Source organism: Drosophila rhopaloa, unplaced genomic scaffold (assembly GCF_018152115.1).
Source record: "Drosophila rhopaloa isolate 14029-0021.01 unplaced genomic scaffold, ASM1815211v1 contig_172, whole genome shotgun sequence".
Classification (NCBI taxonomy): Eukaryota; Metazoa; Arthropoda; class Insecta; order Diptera; family Drosophilidae; genus Drosophila; species Drosophila rhopaloa.
Window position 1 is genome coordinate 488,129 of NW_025335053.1, and position 22,593 is coordinate 510,721.

At 43.9% G+C, this 22,593-nt stretch overlaps 3 protein-coding genes across 3 annotated transcripts; all 3 read right to left on the bottom strand.

The window, feature by feature from the left end:
* Nucleotides 1-4,906: 4,906 nt before the first annotated feature.
* On the bottom strand, nt 4,907-5,395 carry LOC123037550. The gene has a single exon (XM_044458799.1). The coding sequence runs from the start codon at nt 5,393-5,395 to the stop codon at nt 4,907-4,909; it is 489 nt and encodes a 162-aa protein (XP_044314734.1).
* A 12,061-nt stretch (nt 5,396-17,456) lies between these two features.
* LOC123037551 lies at nt 17,457-18,837 on the bottom strand. Its single transcript, XM_044458800.1, has 2 exons — nt 17,790-18,837; nt 17,457-17,710 (listed from the first exon to the last, which is right to left on the bottom strand). The coding sequence occupies exons 1-2, from the start codon at nt 18,835-18,837 to the stop codon at nt 17,457-17,459; spliced, it is 1,302 nt and encodes a 433-aa protein (XP_044314735.1).
* A 296-nt stretch (nt 18,838-19,133) lies between these two features.
* Nucleotides 19,134-22,568, bottom strand: LOC123037552. Its single transcript, XM_044458801.1, has 2 exons — nt 20,587-22,568; nt 19,134-20,502 (listed from the first exon to the last, which is right to left on the bottom strand). The coding sequence occupies exons 1-2, from the start codon at nt 22,566-22,568 to the stop codon at nt 19,134-19,136; spliced, it is 3,351 nt and encodes a 1,116-aa protein (XP_044314736.1).
* Nucleotides 22,569-22,593: the final 25 nt, after the last annotated feature.

The window sequence follows — 22,593 nt, forward strand, 5'->3', positions numbered from 1 at the left end:
ATTTCTTCATAACTTTGGTAGTGCCATGGATTGAATGTATTGGGAATGGGGATTCTACGGGGTGAACGCCTTTCAACCCTTTGTGAGGTCGGATGAAATTTTTTGACGCGCCCGTGTCGATAAGAAACCTCATATCGGTCCCCGCTACTCTTCGTCTGATGACGGGCAGCAGGGATCTTCCCCTACAAAATTATTGACATCAGAGTCATAATCTGTGATGATGTTATCATCGATTTTCTCCGCCGCCTTGGAAGCTGTGCTGGCGTATGACCCTGGTTCATTTCCTACACCCTGGGTGACGTGATTTACCCTTTGCTGTTGCTTTGCTTTGGTTCGGTCGGACGTGGCAGGTCTCCGATTTTGGTAGGCTTGCGTTTGAACGGGTGGAATTATTTTTGAAAGTGAGGGATCAATGTCCATAGGTTCTGAACTGTAACTTCTGTTTTGGATGTTATTATTGCGCTGATCGGAATGGATTTGCGCCCTAGTCTGTCTAGAAAAGTGCGGGTTTTTGCCGCCATCTATTTGAGAGTCCGCCGGCTGATGGTTTTTTACCTGTTGCCGATTTTGTGTTTTTTCGCCTATTTTGCGATCTTCTTGGCTTTTTGCAAAGGCTGCCGCGAAGGTGTACCTTTCATGGTTGGACTCAACCTCTTGTGCTAGGGCCAGGGCCGTCGGCAAATCTTTAGGGTTTGCCGCAAAGAGCACGTCTGTAAGATTTCGCCTAAGTCCTGATATGAATACTCTCAGAGCGTCATCCCTGAATTTGTCACACAGAGCTTTTGCCATACCCGAATCATGTGACATATGCACCTTATTTGTTAACAAAGTGAGTTTTTTCTCTACTTCGTCATAATAGTTTAGCAGAGTTAGGCCCCCTTGCCTTAAAGTTCCTAACTCCTGTTCGATGACGTGCATCGGTCGTTTGTCACTGTACGTGAAATCAAGGCGACTTATTATCGCGTCAAAATTCAGCACTGTGCCAAACCAGGACAACACCGCATCGGCAGGGCCCCTGACCTTGCTTGTGATAATGATAACTGCCTGGTAGTGGCGTGAGCTACCATTATATCGTCTAAAAATATGATAAGCGGCGACGGCCGCTTGTCTCCATGAAACGTATGAATCTTGTACCCCTGAAAATTCTGGCAGGCACTTGACGGCATCCAATGGCTCGTCACATCGAACATTGTCATTAATCTCTATATCTTCATATGTTGTAATTTCTAAGGTTTGGGCTGGCTTCGGTTGTACCCTAACTTCAGCCACTTGAGCAGCGAGCAGCTCGATCGTCTGCCGCAGCTCCAGGTCTCTTCGGTGATTTTGCGCGGCCTGCTCTGCCAGCGCTCTGCCGACGGCAGCGTACTGGGGGGTAGAGGGGCTTGCGTTTTACTGTAAGGCTGTGACTGTGACTGTGACCGCTCTCTTCGCTCCCGGACTCGGAGTCGCTAGAAAAAACTTTTTTGTTCCTATACTGACGGAAGGCGTCGTTCATGAGAGCGACTGAGAGCACTCTTACAACTAAACGTTTGCATAAGCAGTTCCCAAAAGAAAAGAATGCAGAAAAAACAAAGACAAAGTCAGGCGGCCGTTTCGTATTACTGCGTGGCCCGAACAGAAAGACACAGAAAAAACAACCAGAATAAATAAAATTCAAAGTTAAAAGGCTGATTTCCACTAATTGTGTTTGATTTTCTATTTGTTGGTTAGTACGTTATACTTGCAGTGTATTTTTTATTTATTACTTTTTATTTTTTAAACACGGCGATTAATATTTTTCGTATTTGTCGCATAAAATATTTGCAGATAAAAACTTGGGACACGTAAAAGACTGGGAATTTTTGCAGACTAAAAGTTAAATAGCCGGAGGAGTCCACTTACATTTTTTGTGAAATGGTTTTCCTATCCTAGTTTCCCTCTTAGGTCCGAATTTATGCGGGTGGGTTTTCCGCGAGCTGTGCGCCAATTAGTATTTAACTCCGTAGAGGTTCCCTCGCAGCCGTCTCCGTGAAGGTAGCCGGTTGGCTGTTGTCATCCGTCGATAAATTAGGAAGAATAGGGTGGAAGGGTGACTGCCCTACTTTACCGGCTGGCCTAGAGACTCAGTCAGTGTGAAATAATAAGATCTTTAACGGCGGTAGCCGGAGTTAAATATTATCAGAGCTGGTGCTCTTTATTCAAGGCTTTGATATAAACTGAATTGAAAAGAAACTTAAAGCTAACAAAAGACTCACAGCGGCCACGCAAATATGCAGTGCTTGCCGTCTGTGCACGAGCATCCGGCCTAAATGCTGGATCAGCAGTTTCGGCCGAAGCTAAATAACAACAAAAGTCAGCGGCTGGTACATTGACTTTTGCTGGTTTATGTTGACTTGTTAACTTATATGCAAGGCGTGAACATGCTTCGGGTAATACAGAACAAGAAAACACATCCTGAAAGTTATGGGTTCCTCAACAGTTACGTTCAGAATTGATAGGTAAAGCACACAATCCACAAGTAGCAGCTCATGGAGGCAGCGGAAAAACCGTCGAGTTAATTCGCAGAATTTTTTTTTGGCCTGGACTTGTCAAATATGTTTATTCTTTTATAAGACAATGTGACATATGTAAAGCTACTAAATCTCCAAATATGATTCTTCGAGCTCCTATGGGAAAATTTGTAGCGGTTCGGTAGTCTTGTATCCTGTTAAGTAAAACTGATTTATGTTACGTTAGTTTGTAATAAACCTTTATTATGAACATTGAAATGATTAGTATTGTTATTTAAATTGTTGAGATTTTGGAAATGATTTGGTTATACTTGGATTCCACAACGGGAAGCAAGGGTTAAGATAATTCGGTAACATTTGTATTATGGGTTTCACACAACTCGGCTACGGAAACCATGGTAGGGAGGGTAAAGAGCCAGCCTCTCAACAACATCACAGAGTGGTTTTAAAGAATGTAGATACGCCCCAGACCTTAGTATCCCATTTAATTAGTAAACAATAGTTCGAATCAAAGAATAAAGTTTATGATAGAGGGACTCTGTAATATATTAGTGTGATGAATGTCCAGAGTTTTATTGCCAAAAACTCACCCCGTCCCAACTGACTGCTAGCGCTAAGACGGGTCCCGCCGGCATTCAAATTTTGGATAGAGCAGAAGTTTTATGTGGGTTAAGTATAACGAATTCTAATAGGATTCGCGATCAAGAATAGAAGCTGCTCGTTGCCTACACCAATAACTTTTCAAAAAATACCCGCTAGAACTCAACACACACGACCATCATTACACGGTCGCGAAATACCCTGCTCTCTTAGCAAAATGAACCCTAAATTTTAGAAATTCGCCATAAAACTATATTTTTTTTAATCCAAGAAAAGATTTCTATTTTCAAGGAATTTTTTTCTTATAACAAGAAAACTTTTCTTGAATCAAGAAAGTGTTTCTCAAATGTAGAAATTGTCGCCATGAAATAAACTCGTCGAAGAAAAAAATTCTATATTTTAGTAAAAATGGTACTTGTTTTTAGAAATTTTTTTCTTAAAATGAGGAATTCCGCCCTAAAAAATAATTTACCTTAAAAAATAGAACATTTTTCTCAAATTAACCTTAAAAATTAGATAACCCTAAAAAATAGAAACGCTTTCTTAAATAAAGAAATATTTTATAAAAAATAAAAATGAACTCCAAAATATAGAAATATTTTCTATAACATAGAAAACATTTTCTAAATTATCACACCCTGACCATAAAATTGTTCTAACCCTGTCCGAGTACCCTAGAAGCTAGAACGTCTGACCAGAAATCTAAGCACAGCAAGTTCAGTTTCAACTGCCGTCGGGCTGTTTGGGGGAAGACTATAAAAATGTCACCCTTAGGTTATGTAATAATAACGCTTTTAATTTTATAAGTTTAAGTACGTGTCGTGTTTATTCTGCCAGTCGAATCTGCACTGCTGCAGCCGAAAGCCTGGCTTCATATTTTAATACGGGTTTTACAATGTAGTCGCTGAATAGGTAGCGCGACAGCTTAGCGAGATAAGGCAAATATAAAGAGGAGAGCGCAAGAGCGCAAGAGCGCTACAGGTTCAGCCATACACCTATGCGCACTAGACTAGGCGCTGGCGGGCTGCTTCGAACATACTCCCCCCGTTGGAGGAAGTAGGGCTCCAACTAAATGGGAATCGATGGGCAGAACGGCTAACTTGGCGACTGCTCTCTTGACTAGACCCGTAGCCGTACGGACCATAGCTACTCTGACGACGCCGTCCTCGCCTGGGACGACTCCTTGGATGCACCCCAGCTGCCATTTCAAGGGTGGAAGGTTGTCCTCCTTCAGCAACACGATGCTTTCGACATTGATGTTGGATGTTTCGACGCGCCAATTACTCCTTTCTTGGAGCAAGGATAAATATTCGCTGCTCCACTGCTTCCAGTGGATGCTGCTGCATCTGTGTCACCCTTTGCCATCTGCTGAGGCAACCTTCTCGGAGATGCATGATATCAGGCTCAGGAAACTTTGTGTAGCTGGAGCCTTTCAGGAAATAGGCCGGCGTTAGCACCTCAAGACTTTCAGCGTTTTCTGAAATTCGACAGAGTGCACGGGAGTTAAGGATGGCAGAAATCTCATAAGCGAGAGTTCTCAATTCATCGAGGCCCAAGATGGAAGCACCGACGACTCTATAAAAGTGAAATTTGGCCGATTTAACAGCCGCCTCCCATAAACCACCGAAATGTGGGGCACGCGGAGGTATGAACTTCCAATCAACCCCATCAGCTAAGCAGGAGGAAGCTATCGCAGCCGTGTGGGGTTCGCTCAGAAATAGATTTTTCAGCTCGGTTAGCTCGCTCTTAGCGCCAAAATTCGTCGCATTGTCACTCCAAATAGTGCGCGGAGTGCCTCTCAGGCTGGTGGAGAAGATTCAGAACGCTGCGATGAAAGAATCCGTTGTGAGATCGTGGACGACTTCCAAATGCGTGGGCTTCGTAGAGAAGCAGACAAAGACGGCAATGTAGCACTTGTGAGGCGCCTTGTTGCGGGCCTCTGCCTTTTGATAAAATGGTCCACAATAATCCACTCCCGTGGTATGAAATGATGGGTTAGCCTGAACTCGATTTGCTGGCAAGCTGCCTATAACGTGCTCCCAAGTGACAGGCTTCATCCGAAAACATCTGACGCATTTGTTGATAACGGTAGCCACGAACTTTCGTCTTCCAATTGGCCAATATCTTTGCTTTGATGTGGCAAGTAATGCTTGCGATCCTGCGTGCAAATATTTTATATGAAAATATACAATGATTGCCTTGGTAACTGGATGATCCTTGGGTAACCATATCGGATGCTGCCTATCGTAGTCCAGGTTTGCATTCTGAAGTCTTCCACCAACGCGAAGTAATCCATCGGAGCCCATTATTGGTCTCAGCGAAATCAGCTTGCTCTTCTGTGGGCACGGCCTGTCCTGGCTAAGACATCCATACTCCTTGGCTAAATAATGCTCCTCAGAAGAAGTATGGTCCCCGAATTGAGCTCCTCAACGGTAACACTGTTCCTTGAAGGTGAAGATTTTGCTCTGCAATTCGAAATGAACCGATAAATGTTCGCAAATACACGCTGCAACTTATGAAAAGAGTCAAGGAATTTGCAGTTGATCGAAATGTCAGTGCAAACAGTTCCAACTAGCGCTGCGGAACGACGTTCTAGAAGATCCTTAACTGCATTTGGAAGAGAGGGCCATTTTGACGAGCTTTGCAGCAGGAATGGAGGCCCGTTAGCCCACAGGGAGTGCTCCAGTAATTCTCTCGGGGTACAGCCTCGCGATACGACATCCGCCGGATTTAAGCTTGTTGGAACATGGTGCCAAGTCATGCCTTTTGTCATCTCCTGAATTTTCGCGATTCTGTTGGATACAGATACGTTGAAATCCCTCGGAGGCTGCCGAATCCACGCCAGTACGATAGACGAGTCTGCCCAGCAATGAAAGTCGCATTCGAAATCGATGGTTTCCTCGACGCTTACGATAAGCTCCGCCAATAAAAGCGCTGTCGAGAACTCCAATCTTGGAATTGTCAAAGCCTTTAAAGGGGCCACTCTCGACTTGACGCAGAGCAAATGGACCTTTGCTTCTCCATTGGCCTCCGACCGCAAGTATAAACACGGTCCATAAGCCGCTATGCTAGCATCGCAGAATCCATGCAACTGGATGGAAGACTGAGGTTGCATTACGAATCGTGAAAATTTCAAGTTTTGGACGATCGATAACTGAGAGGTCAACTCCCCCAATGACGAAAGAATAGGCTCTGGTAATGTGTCATCCCAATCCACTTTAGCATTCCATTGGGATTGCAAAAAGATCTGGCCTTTGTGACAATCGGTGTTATTAAACCGAGCGGATCATAGAATTTGGCTATTGTTGAAAGTGCAATACGCTTGGTGACTCGATGATTTACAGATAATTGAGAAAAGTTGAACAGAAGTTGGTCAGAAGAAGGTTCCCAGGCTAATCCCAGCGCCTTGGTAACAGCTGATCCGTCGTGAAATTGAATTAGCTTCTCCTTATCGCAGTCAGACTCTCCTTCGAGGGCGCGTCCATCATTAGAACACCATTTGCGGATAGGAAAATGGCCTCGCGACAATAGCTCCTTCACCTGACGACGAATTTCCCTAACCTCTTCAATTGACTCGCCACCAGAGATTAAATCATCCACGTAGAAGTCCCTACGAACAATTTTTGCTCCAATTGGAAACGAATCCTCTTCATCATAAGAGAGCTGATGCATGGCTCTTATAGCCAAAAAGGCAGCTGGCTTGGTACCATAAGTCACCGTGTTCAGTTTGTAAACCCTGAACTCATCCGCGGACTTCTCTCGCCAAACAATACACTGCAAAAAGTCATCCGGGTGCGACACACGCACGCAGCGGTACATCTTGCAGATGTCTCCACAGAGGGCAACTTTAAAAAATCGGAAGCGAAGTAGAATGTTAAAGATTTTTTGCTGAATTGTTGGCCCTGCAAGAAGCAAGTCGTTCGGAGAGCTGCCAGAAGTAGTTCTAGCAGACCCGTCAAAGACGACCCGAAGCTTTGTGCTCGTACTTTCCTGCTTATGTACACAATACTGTGGCAAGAAGAATTGTGGTACTGTTGGATCCTTTGGTGCGAGAGACATGTGGCCTAAGTTGATGTACTCCTGGAGAAAAGCCGAATACTGAGCTTTGAAAACAGTGTTTCTATCTAGCTTAGCTTCCAAATTCCTAAAACGTGGACGAGCTAGGCAATAGGAATCACCTTAAGTTTCGAATCCCGAAGTGGATAAGAGACGAACAGAGTATTGTCCATTCCCAAGTCTAGTGCAGTTTTCCTTGAACAGTTGTTCGCATTGCAAGTCCTCAGGCAACAGTGCTGGCTTTGATGGATTACAATCCTCAATTTCCCAAAATTGCTTTACTATGGCGGCAAGTGCGTCATTCTCAGAATGATCCGTAGTATCCTTGACAATGGCGGCTAAGACAGACTTATGATTTGGAGTAGTCGACATCCCACCAGAAACGATCCAACCAAGTTTGGTGTTTTGGGAGTGTTGGCTACATGCTATCCAAATGTATTTGCCCCATAGCAATTATTTCGAAAAACAGACCAGCGCCAATTAACAAGTCGATTCGTTGTGATTGGTTGAAATAAGGGTCAGCGAGCGAAATATTTTGTGGAATCCTCCATTCTGATGTATTTATGTTGAAATTCGGCTGATAATCAGTGATACTGTGAGCCACAACAGCTGTGAATGACGCACGATAGCCTGCATCCCGTGATTGCGCAAAAATATCCACTGATCTATCAGAGTTCATAGAGGACTCACCGATCCCAGAAATGAGTGTATGCGAATGCCTATATTTCAAATTTAACTGGCTAGCTAGGCGCGTAGTTATGAAGTTTAATTGAGAAGCGGAATCTAAGATTGCTCGACAGGGCATAAATGAACCAACCCTATTTTTTACATAGACAATAGCAGTAGGCAGCAACACGTAATTTATTGGCATAGTATTTGAAGCATTTGGTGGAGAGTGCGATACCTGACGATCAAGTTGTGAGCATGACACCAGTGCTGATTAAGTATATGGTGATGGCTGAGAGCTCGAGAGTGGGTCTGATGATGGAGGTGGTGCAGATGAGTCAGGGGTCATATGCAAAAGTGAGTGGTGCTTCATGCGACAATATCTGCAATGAGTTGATTTACATTGCTGCAAACTATGCCCCTTGCGCAAACAGTTCAGACAAATGTGCATTTTCTTGGCTTCTCTAAATCGAAGATGCGGGCTCAAATTTAAAAATCGAGAGCACTTTGGCAAATAATGATCTCTCGCATCGCAAAATAGGCATATTGGATGATTTAAGTTAGTAGAAGACGCAATGAGTGCACTGGGGTTATATTTATGCACATTTTTTCCTACCTGATGGCCTGGTGTTTGCGTTACCAAAGCTTGATCCAAATTTTCCATCATCCTGCACCTCCTCTCTAAAAACGACTCCATAGCAGTCCATGAAGATAATTCAGCGATTGGCAAATCCTTTTCCCATTTTTCCCGAGTCCGTTGATCCAGCTTGTGAACGACGATATGAATCAGTAATCCATCCAAAATTTGCTGTGTAGTGGCCAGCGTATGGATTGCCCGAAAATGTGCGTTCATGGAATCGCTGAGCTCACGAAGACCCTTGGCAGATCCCTTCTCGACACCTTTTAAACCAAATATTGCCTGAACGTGTGCCTGAAAATGTAAAACTTTATTATCAAATCGATTTATGAGCAGATTCAAAGCCTTTTTATAATTGTCATTTGAAGGTTCGAGCGAGCGTATGGTCTCCAGAGCCACGCCGCCTAGACTAGACCGTAAATATTGCAGCTTTTCAATGTCGCTTAGCTCGTCATCATTTCCAATGACCGCGGTAAACTTTGCGAGAAAGTCCGGCCACTCAGCATAAGATCCGTGAAAACGAGCAATCTCCAGGTTGGGTAATCGAGGCTTCCGTGTCCGAAAAGAAAGATCAGAATGATGGTTCATGTCTATAGATGTGGATTTGGCAGCTGTGCTACCCGACAATTGTAATTTGCGCTGGGCCGCTAAGCCTCTATTGCGCTTCGCCTTCACATCCATAAAAACCTCCGAAAATTCCCATCGCCTATCACTGGAAGTCTCCTTTAAATCCAGCCGTTCCAGCGATGTCTGTGCGGAGTCAAATGACGAATCGCGCGAGAACATCAGCTCCATCATCGCGTTTGTTTGCCGCAGAATTGATTGCACTTTGGCGCGAAAAAATTCTATTTCATTTGGCGCGTCATTTTGAGGGCGAACCGCGTTTTCTGGAGCAGCCATTTGTTAGTCGCACGTAAAAAAAATGAAAGAAAAATGTCCGAACCGGTTAAGAGAAGTGAATAACCTTTTAACTTCTGCCGCGAAAAATGCGCGGCACCAAGCGTCGTCGAAAACGGACAGCGGACTTGAAAATATGTATATGTATGCACTATGCACTTTTAGAATAGTTAAATGTTATTCTCCTTTTGTTTATAATTTGCAGCAACACTGTTTTGATTTTTTCACAGCGCGAAATGAAGGAAAAGATCAACCGCCTGCCGGCTTTTCACAGCCCGAAATGTAAAACTTAAACGGCCAGTTGTGTGCACTTGTATGTAAGTCCGTGTGTTTGTGACCGAATGCCCGCAAACGACAGCGAAACCAAAATATATTGTTTAAACGATATTAAACAATAATAAAATCGAGTTGCAGACGGCAAATAAAACAGCGATCACGTCGGGGTCACCAAAATGTTTGGGGGAAGACAACAAAAATGCCACCCTTAGGTTATGTAATAATAACGCTTTTAATTTTATAAGTTTATGTACGTGTCGTGTTTATTTTGCCAGGCGAATCTGCACTGCTGCAGCCGAAAGCCTGGCTTCATATTTTAATTCGGGTTTTACAATGTAGTCGCTGAATAGGTAGCGCGACAGCTTAGCGAGATAAGGCAAATATAAAGAGTAGAGCGGAAGAGCGGTACAGGTTCAGGCATACACCTATGCGCACTAGACTAGGCGCTGGCGGGATGCTCCGAACATACATTTTTTTTACTTGTGTTATTAACACACATGAGAAGTAATGTTTAGAACGACTAAAAGTTTTTTTAAAACTCATAATTGTACACAATTTCTCTCCCTTCCCCATAGGATTCTAGTTGAAATCGATCTTGGCAATTCATTAGTGCAATACTAATTATAAACTTTGTGACTTTTCTGAATGAAAAGCGAAATGCTTAAATCCAATTCATATGTATACACATACATAAATATAAATATAAGTCCATAAATCCTGAATGAAAACTTACATAATGATAATGTTTTTAGGGCTATTTGCCTTAGATTTTATAAAGGAACGCCCTTAATTTTAGAAAAATTTACCCTAGAAAATATGGTACGATGCCATTGAAGACAAAAATAGGGCGAATTTCTTGTTCTACCCTTGCAGAGGGTATTATAATTTCAGTCAAAAGTTTGCAACTCAGTGAAGGAGACATTTCCGACCCTATAAACTTTATACATATGTATATTCTTGATCAGCATCACCAGGAGAGTCGTTCTAGCCATATCCGTGAATGCATTTATTTATAATAGATAAATAAAAATTATATTTTGTTGTAGCGTTGTAATTGTTGTTGGATTTTTGGTTTGGCGCTCTGACAATTAAAGTGACGCGCTACCCTGCATTTGGACTGGTTACTGATCTTGATCAGTAATGATCAAGATTTACCACTGCAACAAAAAAAAAACTGCAAAATTTAATTGACACAATCACACTAGCAAAAATTTATGTATTTAATACCAAAATTTTAAACAATGATGACATCATGGAAATATTAAAACATTAACAAAAACCAGTAATTATAGTTTTAAAATCGCACTGCATAAAGAACTTTTAATATTAATATTTTTATACCCTTGCAGAGGGTATTATAATTTCAGTCAAAAGTTTGCAACGCAGTGAAGGCGACATTTCCGACCCTATAAAGTATATATATTCTTGATCAGCATCACCAGGAGAGTCGATCTAGCCATGTCCTTCTGTCCGTCCGTCTGTCCGTCTGTCCGTCCGTTTCTACGCAAACTTGTCCCTCAGTTTTAAAGCTATCTGCTTGAAACTTTCCCAAAAGTTGTCTTTCTATTGCAGGTAGTATATAAGTCGGAACGAGCCGGATCGGGCCACTATATCATATAGCTGCCATATAACTGAACGATCGGAAATGCCATAACTTTGGTGTTTTTAAAGTTAGGAAGTTGGGATTTTCTATGGGTTTTATTTTAGGCTAATCAATCCGACCTACCAAATTTCATAAGGATCGGACGACTATATCCTATAGCCGCCATATAACTGATTGATCGGAAATGCCATAGCTTTGGTGTTTGTATAGTTAGGAAGTTCGGATTTTCTATGGGTTTTATTTTTGGCCAATCAATCCGACCTACCGAATTTCATAAGGATCGGCCGACTATATCTTATAGCTGCCATATAACTGAACGATTGGAAATGACATAACTTTGGTGTTTTTAAAGTTAGGAAGTTGGGACTTTTTATGAGTATTAAGAATGCATCATTTGAATAATTTGGGAGAATATAATTTATAGAATATTCTGCAAGGGTATATCAACTTCGGCTCCGCCCGAAGTATGCTTTCCTTTCTTGTTAATATATAAAATACCCAATAATAAAAAAAATGCGAAATTTATCACGCTAGAGGGATTTCCCAAAACGATAGGAAACTATTAATTAGTATTATTAAATTAGTATTAAGCAATCAAGTCGCAAAATGCGCAAATATGTTTTATGAAATGTCTAACTTTACGCCTAGTACTTAGATCGACAAACGAGTAAGCTAGCGTAAAAAATTGAATCTTTCCAGTGTTACAAGTGTTACAGAGTTCATCATAATTAAGCGTGCTGCGGTCGTACTATCAGTCAGCTGGGTGTGTTGACAATCAGTTAAAATTCAAATATCGTATTTGCGGGAAAGAACCTTTAAATGATATTATCAACCACCTTGCCAAGACAAGTCTGCCGCTGTACAAAAAAATTAAGAAACAATACAATTTAAATGCAACAGTTATTTTTTTAATTTACTGATAATTATTTGCGAATTGAAAGTTCATAGCTACATTTTTATACCCTTGCAGAGGGTATTATAATTTTGGTCAAAAGTGTGCAACGCAGTGAAGGAGACATCTCCGACCCTATAAAGTATATATATTCTTGATCAGGATCACCTCCTGAGTTGATATAAGCATGTCCGTCTGTCCGTCTGTCCGTCTGTCTGTCCGTCTGTCTGATTCTACGCGAACTAGTCTCTCAGTTTTAAAGATATCGAATTGAAACTTTGCACACACCCTTCTTCCTTTGCACGCAGTATGTATATAAGTCGGAACGGCCGGGATCGGCCGACTATATCCTATAGCTGCCATATAACTGATTGATCGGAAATTCCATAACTTTGGTATTTGTAAAGTTAGGAAGTTGGCATTTTCTATGGGTTTTATATTTGGCCAATCAATCCGACCTACCAAATTTCATAAGGATCGGCCGACTATATCATATAGCTGCCATATAACTGAACGATTGGAAATGCCATAACTTTGGTGTTTTTAAAGTTAGGAAGTTGGGATTTTTATGAGTGTTAAGAATGCATCATATGAATAATTTTGGAGAATACAATTTACAGAGTATTCTTCGGCTCCGCCCGAAGTTAGCTTTCCTTTCTTGTTTTTATTGTGTTTTTTCGTACATTTTTGACCTAAGAAACATTTTGCTCAGCCAAGAGGCACCCCAGATAGTATTAATATTATTTTGTCCTCACATGTAAACTCCTGCAATCGACTTTTGCGAGTTTTTTGATTTTTTCCCCAATTTTTTAAAATGTTCAGTGGGAAGCGCACGCCAAAAGATTAAATTTTTATACCCGTTACTCGTAGAGTAAAAGGGTATATTGTATTCGTGCAAAAGTATGTAACAGGTAGAAGGAAGCGTTTCCGACCCTATAAAGTATATATATTCTTGTTCAGGATCACTAGCCGAGTCGATCTAGCCATGTCCGTCTGTCCGTCTGTCTGTCCGTATGAACGCTGAGATCTCGGAAACTATAAAAGCTAGAAGATTGGCATTTTGCATGTAGATTTTAGGAGTTCCTACGCAGTCAATTTATTGCACAGCTGCTGGTGCAGGACAAAAGCTGCCTGTGCTAAAGCAGGGCTGGTGCTGATGCTCGTGCTGTAAAGCTGCCAGCTCTAAGAGATCACCGAATTCAAATTGATAATTTGAACTTTTTTAGCTGAGTAACGGGTATCTAATAGTCGAGACACTCGACTATAGCGTTCTCTCTTGTTTAATATTGTGCTCGCTGAATAATGTCGATGTTGCTGCTGCTGGCGTTTCCCCATTTATCCGCATTTATTTTTATACGCCAGTCTGATAACCACCTCTCCACTACAACGAGATGATCAGCTAGTAGTGCTGTTGCCTGAATTGGGCATTTGGGCCGACTTATGGTCGCGGTATCGTCTGCGAATGTAGAAGTAGTTAGCCGCTCGTTCGTGGGAATATCTGCGGTGTAGAGGAGAAATAGAGTTGGACCAAGGGCGCTACCTTGGGGATACCTTGTAAGGGTACGATTCAAGTAAAATGTGAGTGTTTCCCGGCAGGATCGTTCTGATTTTATGCATAAGGCCATCAAGCCAGACTCGATCAAAAGCCTGTGCAACGTCAAGGAATACCGCACTGCAGTATTCCCGAAGCTCGAATGCAGTCCGTATTTCTGTTGTTAGTCTGTTGATTTGCTCTATTGTTCCATGGCTTTCTCGAAAGCCAAATTGGTGTGCTGGAATAACGTTGTGCTCTTTCAGATATGGGATTATGCGCGTCAAAAGGCAGTTTTCGAGCAGTTTTGACAGACACGAGAGTAAACTTATCGGTCTGTACGAAGCTGGTATTGTGTGATCTTTTCCTGACTTTGGTATCATTATGATTACCGATTTTTTTGAGCTTCAGCCAGTTGGTTCGATGCGACGTCAGCCTGCGAGGGTGCTCGATTAATTCCGGGCTTTGAAGAAGATTTATTAGCACTGGTGAGTGGTCCGATGATAGATCCAAAAGCGATTTTGCAGATATTAGATTGCGAGAAATGTTTTTGTCACAGCAAATTCAATTAAATCAGGTAGTTTTCTAGGATATGTAGGCCAGTTTTTAGGGCTGTCTGGTGAAACGTAGTCCAGTTTGTTGCATGTTTTAATGAGGGCATTATATAGTTGCCTTCTTTCGGGGTTGTAATCTCCTGCTGCTATGAATCGCTCACCAAGTGAATTGTAGAAGTCCATGAATTGGTCTTCGGAGACTGTAAAGCGGGGTGGGCAGTAGACAGCGGCAATAGCAAGGTTGCAGTTGCCCAACTATAATTTTATCGATGTAGCTTGCAGATGATTTTATGCAAACCGTTGGTGAAAGTGGTGTTTGACGCGGTGCTTTATTAAGATGCCAGTTCCGCAATGCGCTTTACCATCTGGATGATCTGTGCCGTAGATCGTACATCCCCGTATTTGAAAGTTATTTTTGCTGGAGAGATGCGTTTCTGCCAGCAACATAACGTCGATCTGGTTTTCGTTCAGAAATTGAGTTATTTCAGGTTTATGCCGTGATGTTTCACGGTTTGCGTTCCACAGAGTTATTCGAAGGCTAGACATGGTTTAATAGGACTGCTGATCTGCAAGCATTTGTATAAGGGTTTGCATGGTGGTTTTCATGAAGGACATAAATTCCATCATATTTTGTTGCAAAGTAATCATCATAGATTCCATGTTACTTTATGGCTGTCCCATGGCCTGCTGGATGTTATCAATTTTCGGCTCTGTGTGAGCTGTGCCTAATCTTAGAGCACTGGGGTAAGACATTCCGTTGGTGGTAATGGAGGGGCCAAATGATGATCTGGCTGCTTTTGCGAAGAAAACTTCCGGTGTCGTTTGTGATCTCATATAAGTGTTTTGTGTGTTCAGGGAGCGTGCCGTTGTCGCTCGTTGCATCCGACAAGCTCAACTATTTTGTTGACTAGGGCACTCGAGATCTTCTCCCGAATAAAAATAGGTGTGGGCTTTAGTTTCCTTGGGGCTAATTGTTCAGACTCTGTTTCAGGCTCCGACAGTATGGAAAATCTATTTTCATCTAATGGACCGTAGCTTTGTTTTTGCCGTTTGCACCGATTTTTGCACTTGGTTGTGTTGTTGCTTTACCTGCAGCACAAGAAGAGGGTGGAGTCGTTATTGCATTGTTGGCGGCAGAGACCGTTGTAGTAGTCGTTGCTGTTGTTGTTGCGCTAGGCGGCAGAAGCTCTGTTGCACCTTCAAGCACTTTCGGTTCTAGAGTATTACTCGTCACTGTAAAATAAGCATTGTTTCGGGCCAAAGAAAGACGACGTTTGTCTTGCTCTCTCTGAATTTTTTCACGGGCTTCGTCTTGTTGTTTTTGTCGTTGAGTGCGCTGATCCACGTTCATACTCATTTGTTTATCATTAGTGCGAAAAGATTAATTATTTAATTAATTAAAACTTTAGATTACGATATGCGATTTGCATCGCGAAATGCAAAACCTCGCGTTTATTAATTTTTCGAACGTCTTCGACTGATTGACTAATTGTTTTTTCGGAGCGTTAATAAAACACGTCTGCACGCAGCCGAAGTTCGATTTATTGAGTTGAAGTTCTAAAGTTCAAAAAGAAAAGCTCCTGGCCGAGGTTCATTGGATTAGATTTAAAAATGAAGAGGCAGTCCTATTTTTATCGCGACCGCGAACGGTTGACAAAAATTAAAAAGTAAACTGAAAGTGTCTTGTATTTAAAGTGTTTAAGAATAAAGGCTTATCACCAAAACAATATAATAAAAAAATTGTATTTTTTTAAATCATCGACGAACAAGAAATTTAATTTGCACACTTGAGGCGCCTCGGTGAAATGCTTGTACCAGGCATAATATGACATATATTTTAATGAACAAATTTGAAAAGACTGTTAAAATATATATAACAACATGTACCCATTTGTAGCGTAACAGATCTGTGCAGTAGTGTAGTGTTATTAAAAATACTGCACTCGTTCTTTAAGCCTAGTACTCAGATCGACAAACGAGTATGCTAGCGTAAAAACTTTAATCTTTCCAGTGTGACCAAAATTTCGAGAGCTCATTGGACTTATGCGTGCTACGGTCGTACTGTCAATCAGCTGGGTTTGTTGACAAGCAGTTAAAAATCAATTATCGTATTTGCGGGAAAGAGCCTTTAAAATATATTATCAAATATCTTGGCAAGACAAGTCTGCCGCTGTACAAAGAAATTAAAAAACAATACAATTTAAATTTAACAGTTTTTTTTTTATTAATTTACTGATTGTTGGGGCGGGTCCGTGCCAAGAACACTTCCAAAGTTTTCCCAAAGAAATATATGTATATAAAAAACGCGGGGTTGTGGAGCTTCGTTTTCGCTTGTGATCCGTTTCACCTTTTATTTCGTAATGACTTGTAATATATCGTAAGCTTAGTCTAGAGGCCACCGATTCGGTTGCCAGTGATGCCGAACCAGCTATCTTCGAACCAGCTATCTTCTTGTTCGACATGAACATTCTCCCCCCCTCGCAATGGGGAGAGTGGCAGGTCACGAAAGGGAGCAAGTGCCTGAAAGGAGCCACCCCAAGGCAGTCCGTTCTGACTCGGGAGCATACCCGGCAGAATTAATTCCGCGTATACGTCAGCTCCCAAGACGGCCGACACCAAGGAAGGGTGGAACCATCTGTCATCAGCCAGAGTGATGTTTGGAATGGCATCCCGGACCTTCGGATCCAGGGGCTTGGCCGGAGTTCGGGTCTGCATCTGGTCACCAACCAGCATTAGCAGCTGTCGGGTCATCTTTGACGACTTTGAGCGGATTTAGGTGGTGCACACCCGCTCATCGCCCACGCGGGTGACGGAAAGGTTGAGGGCCTTTGTCAAAGAAACGTGAATGCGACTCACGGGGCAGCAAGGATCCACCAAAGCTCGGACGTCAAACCGTTTCTCCTCAGACCCCACCAAAATGGATGCCGTTGGCAAGATGCTCACACTCGTGCGCTGCAGGATAGCGTCGCACGATGGGCCCGTAACAAGGCTTCGGGGGGTCCTCCTTTGGTGACGATGAGCGCAACGACGTCGTGGATTGTGGGCTTGGCGTTGCCATGGGGGTGGTGGTGCGTTGGTGGGGAGGGGTATGATTGGTGAACAATCTGTGGAAGCGAGTAAACAAAGGTTAGGGGTTATGGATGATGCGAATGATCGTGACATGTATGAGGACTGACGACACAGGCTGACATGAGTTTAGGACTAGTAGGATTGGATGTTAGTCGCTAACTCAAGAAAAAAAAGGAAAAGGCAGAATCACTCGGAGCTGGAGGCCTCCATCGGAAGGCGGATCATCTTTGCGATTGGTCGTCGGATAATGCCACGTGCGGTGAGAACATCTGCCACTCGGGTCTTGCCATCCGCGCCTGGGCACACCAGTTGGATCCGCCCAAACCGCCATTCATTTGGTGGTAAATTCTCCTCTTTTAGCACCACCATGTCCCCCGTCTGAATGTCTCGCGTTGGAAATTGCCATTTGGTCCTTTTATGGAGCTCCATTAGGTACTCTTCTTTCCAACGTAAGCAAAATTGCTGATGCAGGGCCTTTAGCCGCTGCCATCGGTTTAAAATGGAAAAGGAGTGGCCCACCGACTAGGAAGTGTACGGGGCTAACAGCTACGAGGTCTGTGGGGTCTTCGGACATTGGAGAAATAGGCCTCGAGTTTAAACAGGCCTCAATTTTCGATAGGAGGGTAGCTAACTCTTCAAAGGTGTACTTCCCGCCAGCTGTTTGCTTGTAGAAGTGTGCCTTAAAGCTTTTGACACCGGCCTCCCATAGCCCTCCCATATGAGGCGCGCCAGGAGGGTTGAAGTGCCAGGTCACATTTTGAAGACTGTACTTGGACAGGATCAAAGACCTCGTAGCTTCAATGAAATCCTTGGATAAGGACGTGGAGGCTCCGACAAACGTTTTCCCGTTGTCAGAGTATATGTGGTGCGGACAGCCACGTCGTGCGGAGAAACGCGAGAAGGCTGCCAGAAACTTCTCAGTGGTCAAGTCTGATGTAGCTTCTAGATGGATGGCTCGGGTACTAAAACACACAAAAACGCAGACATACCCCTTAGTTATCTTACACCCCCGACCGAGATAGTTTTTTATGTCAAATGGTCCCGCAAAGTCAACGCCCGTGTGGGTAAAAGCCCTGGAAAAGGTAGATCTTGCGCAGGGCAAGTCTCCCATCAGCTGAGTTTGCAGCTTCTGTCTGTGGATGGTGCACACTCGACAGGAATGAATGGTGTCTCTTACAAGATTTCTCAGCTTAGGTATCCAATACTTGGAGCGAATCAGTCGGATCATCAATTGATTACCCCCGTGCAAGGATATGCGATGGGTAAAGAGGGCCAAAAGTTTGGCAAAAGTGCACCTTGCCGGAATGATGATTGGATGTTTCTCATCATAGCTTAGCATCTCAGATGCTCGTAGACGGCCGCTGGCTCTTAAGACACCGTGGCTGTCGATAAAGGGGTTTAGATTGGAGATCGTGCTGGAGACTGGAATATGTTGCTTTTTGCCTAAGGCCTTGCATTCTATTGGATACTCATTGAGTTGGGTGAGCACAATCAGCCTCTCTTGGACATCAGACAACTCTGCGGCAGTGAGTTCTGCCTTTATGTTAACGTTTTGCTTGCGACACATTCTTGCAAACCGGAATACGTAAGCGAGAACGCGTAAAGCCCTCTCGAATGCTGAAAAACGCTCCAGAATGTCATTTTTCGGGGGCGCTGTGGCGACGTTACACCTTATCGGGCGCTGTTCGAGCTCGGTTTCGAGCGGGACCGACGTATTGCTCCTGGTTGTGACGCAGCCACTCAGGCCCATGCCACCAGAGGTTGCTGTCCTTGAGCTCATGGACTGAGACGCCCCTGCTTGCCAGATCAGCCGGGTTATCTTCCGATTTCACATGAAACCACTGTTCTCTGTTGGTGAGCTGATCAACTTTCGCGACTCTGTTGGCAACGAATGTAGTCCAAGTGCATGCTGGCTTGCTTAGCCATGCAAGACTTCGTGGAGTCTGTCCAATAATATGTATCATACTGAGTAGGAGGCATTTCGGAGAGAACTGCTGCGGCGAGTTCGGAGAGAAGCACCGCACCGCACAGCTCTAATCGCGGTATGGAAAGGGACTTTACTGGAGCAACTCGGGTTTTGGACAAAAGCAAGTGGGTGAAGCAGCCATCAGTCGTTTCGACGCGAACAAAGATGGCAGCACCATAGGCGCTCTGCGATGCATCGCAAAACCCGTGGTACTGCAGTTTTGCTGCTGGATGAAATCTTACCCATCTTGGGATGCGAACTTCTTTCAAAGTCTGATACCCCTCAAGAAAATTACGCCACCTTGTGACAAGATCAGTCGGAAGAGGCTGGTCCCAGCTTAACTCCCGCAACCAAATTTCTTGCATGAGCATTTTTGCCCGAACAATAAATGGCGATAACCATCCTGCTGGGTCAAACAGTTTGGCTATCTGGGATAAAACCTCTCGTTTGGTGTAGGTTGTTTGGAGAGAAATATCCATCGGCAGGAAGAGGAAACTGTCCGATGTCGCATGCCAACGGATTCCCAGAGTTTTTGCCATACTGGCGTCTTCCAATTCCAGAAAGTCGGCCCTAATCAAGTGTTCCTTTGGAATGCCCTGTAAAAGTTTCTTCTCGTTTGAGGTCCACTTGCGCAGTGGAAAGCCCGCACTCTCTAGGGCACCGCGGAGCTCTTTGATGGCTGAAATAGCGGACTGCTGCGTGTGGGTGCCGGCTAAAACATCATCGACATACATAAAACTAGAAATTATGTCACTTGCCAAAGGATATTGGTCACGTACATCATGAGCCAGTTGTTGAAGCACGCGTATGGCCAAAAAAGGGGCACAGTTAACGCCGAAAGTGACAGTGTTGAGCTCATAATCACAGAGTTTTCCCTCTTTATCGCGGAACAGGATTCTTTGGAAACGTGTATGATCGGAATGGACGAGAATCTGCCGATACATCTTAGTGATGTCAGCATTGAAGACGTATTTAAAGAAACGCCATTTGAGGATCTGGGTGGTTAAATCAGATTGCAGTACCGGACCTGTATGAAGGATATCATTTAGGCTGTACCCGTTTGACGATTTATTGGAGGCGTTAAACACCACGCGAACCTTTGTGGTCGTACTGTCTGGCTTGAAAACCGCGTGGTGCGGCAAGTAAAAATTGCTGGAGTCGTCATTTGGAGAGACTAGGTGCATATGACCTAAATCTAAATATTCCTGAATAACTGAGTTATACTGCTTTCTCAAAAGAGCGTTTTTACTCAGCCGTACTTCATTCCTAAGAAATTGCGCCAGTGCGATGGACCGTGAATGCCCCAGGTTTATTTTGTTAGGTTCTTTAAAGGGCAAAGAAACAACATACCTTCCTTCTTTATCCCTTGTGGTGGTTTGCTGGAAATTATTTTCACACACCGAGCTGGATTCCTTACCCGGCTTCACTGGAACATCCTCCACCTCCCAGAACTTGGTGAGGATACCGTCTAGTTGAGATTCGGTGACAGACAACCGTGCTGAGAAGGAAGATATTCTGTTAGTGGGATTCTTCGCGATTGGGCCGCAAAGAATCCACCCGAATATGGTCTCTTGGCCAAGGAGTGTTCCGCAAACATTTGAATGGAAGCCGCCTAAAATGATCGACGGAAGGATATCGGCGCCTATGAGCACGTCAATTTGCGAACTCTGGTAGAAATTCGGATCTGCTAATTGGATGGGAGGGAGGTCCCTCAACGACCCTTCGGGTATCGTATAGGATGGAAGATTTCCGGCTAAATGTGGTAGCACATATGCAGACGCTTCGATTTGGATTTGTGGCTTAATGGGGGAGCCTATATGGAATTGGCAGCGCTTACGTGGTTGAGCAGCAACAGTTTGGTTTACTCCCGAAACTTGAGCTTGTATGGATTCGTAGGGGAACTTAATTAGGTTGAATAACCGTTCTGAAATAAAGGTCGCCTCGGATCCGGAGTCAATTAAGGCACGTGCTGAGTACCTAATGCCCAAGTGGCAGATTTCTATGAGCGCCGTACTCAGGAGGACCCCTTGCGTGTTCACGGCGAGGTACGTTTGGACGTTCGACGGAGTGGACTGTATTTCTGGCTGGAGGTCAGGTTCGGATGCTGACTGGAGTTGTGGAGGGCCGCCGCGATGGAGGAGAGTATTGTGGCGACCTTTGCACGTGTAGCAATTGTGCGTACTCGTGCAGTCTCTCAACATGTGGGTTCTTGCAAAACAGTTCAGACAGAGTTTCTGTTGTTTAATACACTGTTCCCTGACGGCAACCGACATATTCAAAAACTGGGGACACAGACGGATCGGATGGTTCTCCCTTGGACAAAGTTTACACGACTGTGGATTTACGGTGACCCTATTTTCAAAGTTATGGATAATCCGCGGCCCACCTTCAGGACGTGGGGCTCTGGATTGAGTGGTCAAAGTAGGTTTAAATTCTTCAATTGCCTCCAGGGTTCGATGACGACCTTGTAAGAAGGTCTTGAATTCTTCCCACCCTGGAATCTCGGATGGGTTGAGGAGGGACTGTTCCCACAGAGCCAACGTCAGCTTCGGCAGCTTTGAGGAGCACAGGAAGACGAGAAGACAGTCCCAGTTTGTTATGTCTACTTTTGCTATTTTCAGGGCTGTCAAACAACCTTGGACAGTGCTCTCCAGGTGCTTAAGGGAATTGCCACACTCTTGGGAAACAGTGGGGAGACTAAACAGGATCTTTAGCTGGCTGTTGACGAGCAGTCGCTTGTTTTCGAAACGAGTCTGCAGATTTCCCCATGCGGACGCAAAACCTTCGTTAGTCAATGGTGATAATGCCACAATAGACTTTGCTTCTCCACTCGTTTTCGAGTTGAGGTGGAACAACTTTTCAACGCCTGAAAGCCTCGGATTTTCGACATAGATGGCGGAAAAAAGGTCTCGAAACGTCGGCCAATGAACATAGTCGCCACTGAAAATTTCACAGTCTATTGGAGGGACGCGGCATCCACTAGGCAGAGGCACCGGTGTGGGCGGTTCATGAATCGGTTGAACGCTAGCTCTTTCAATCGTTTCGTTTAGTGTTGCAGCGCATCTTTCAAAAACAGAATAGCAGTAGTCATACTTGGCTTGCATGACTTCCATCGTGTCTGTACTATCTACTAAGGAAAGAACCTCAGATGACGTCTCGTACTCTTTCTCTACCTTGTCCCAAAGAGCTTGTATCTGCTGAAGTCTGACCTTGTTAGTGTGAACAGACGGAGGTGGGTCTGTTGGGGTATTGACCCTGGCTTCGAACTGACTGACCCTATCGGTCACAGCCACAAACTTTGTCAAGGCAGCTTTAGCTTCAGCGTCAGCCATTTTCGCAGTTGATCTCGTGACTTGT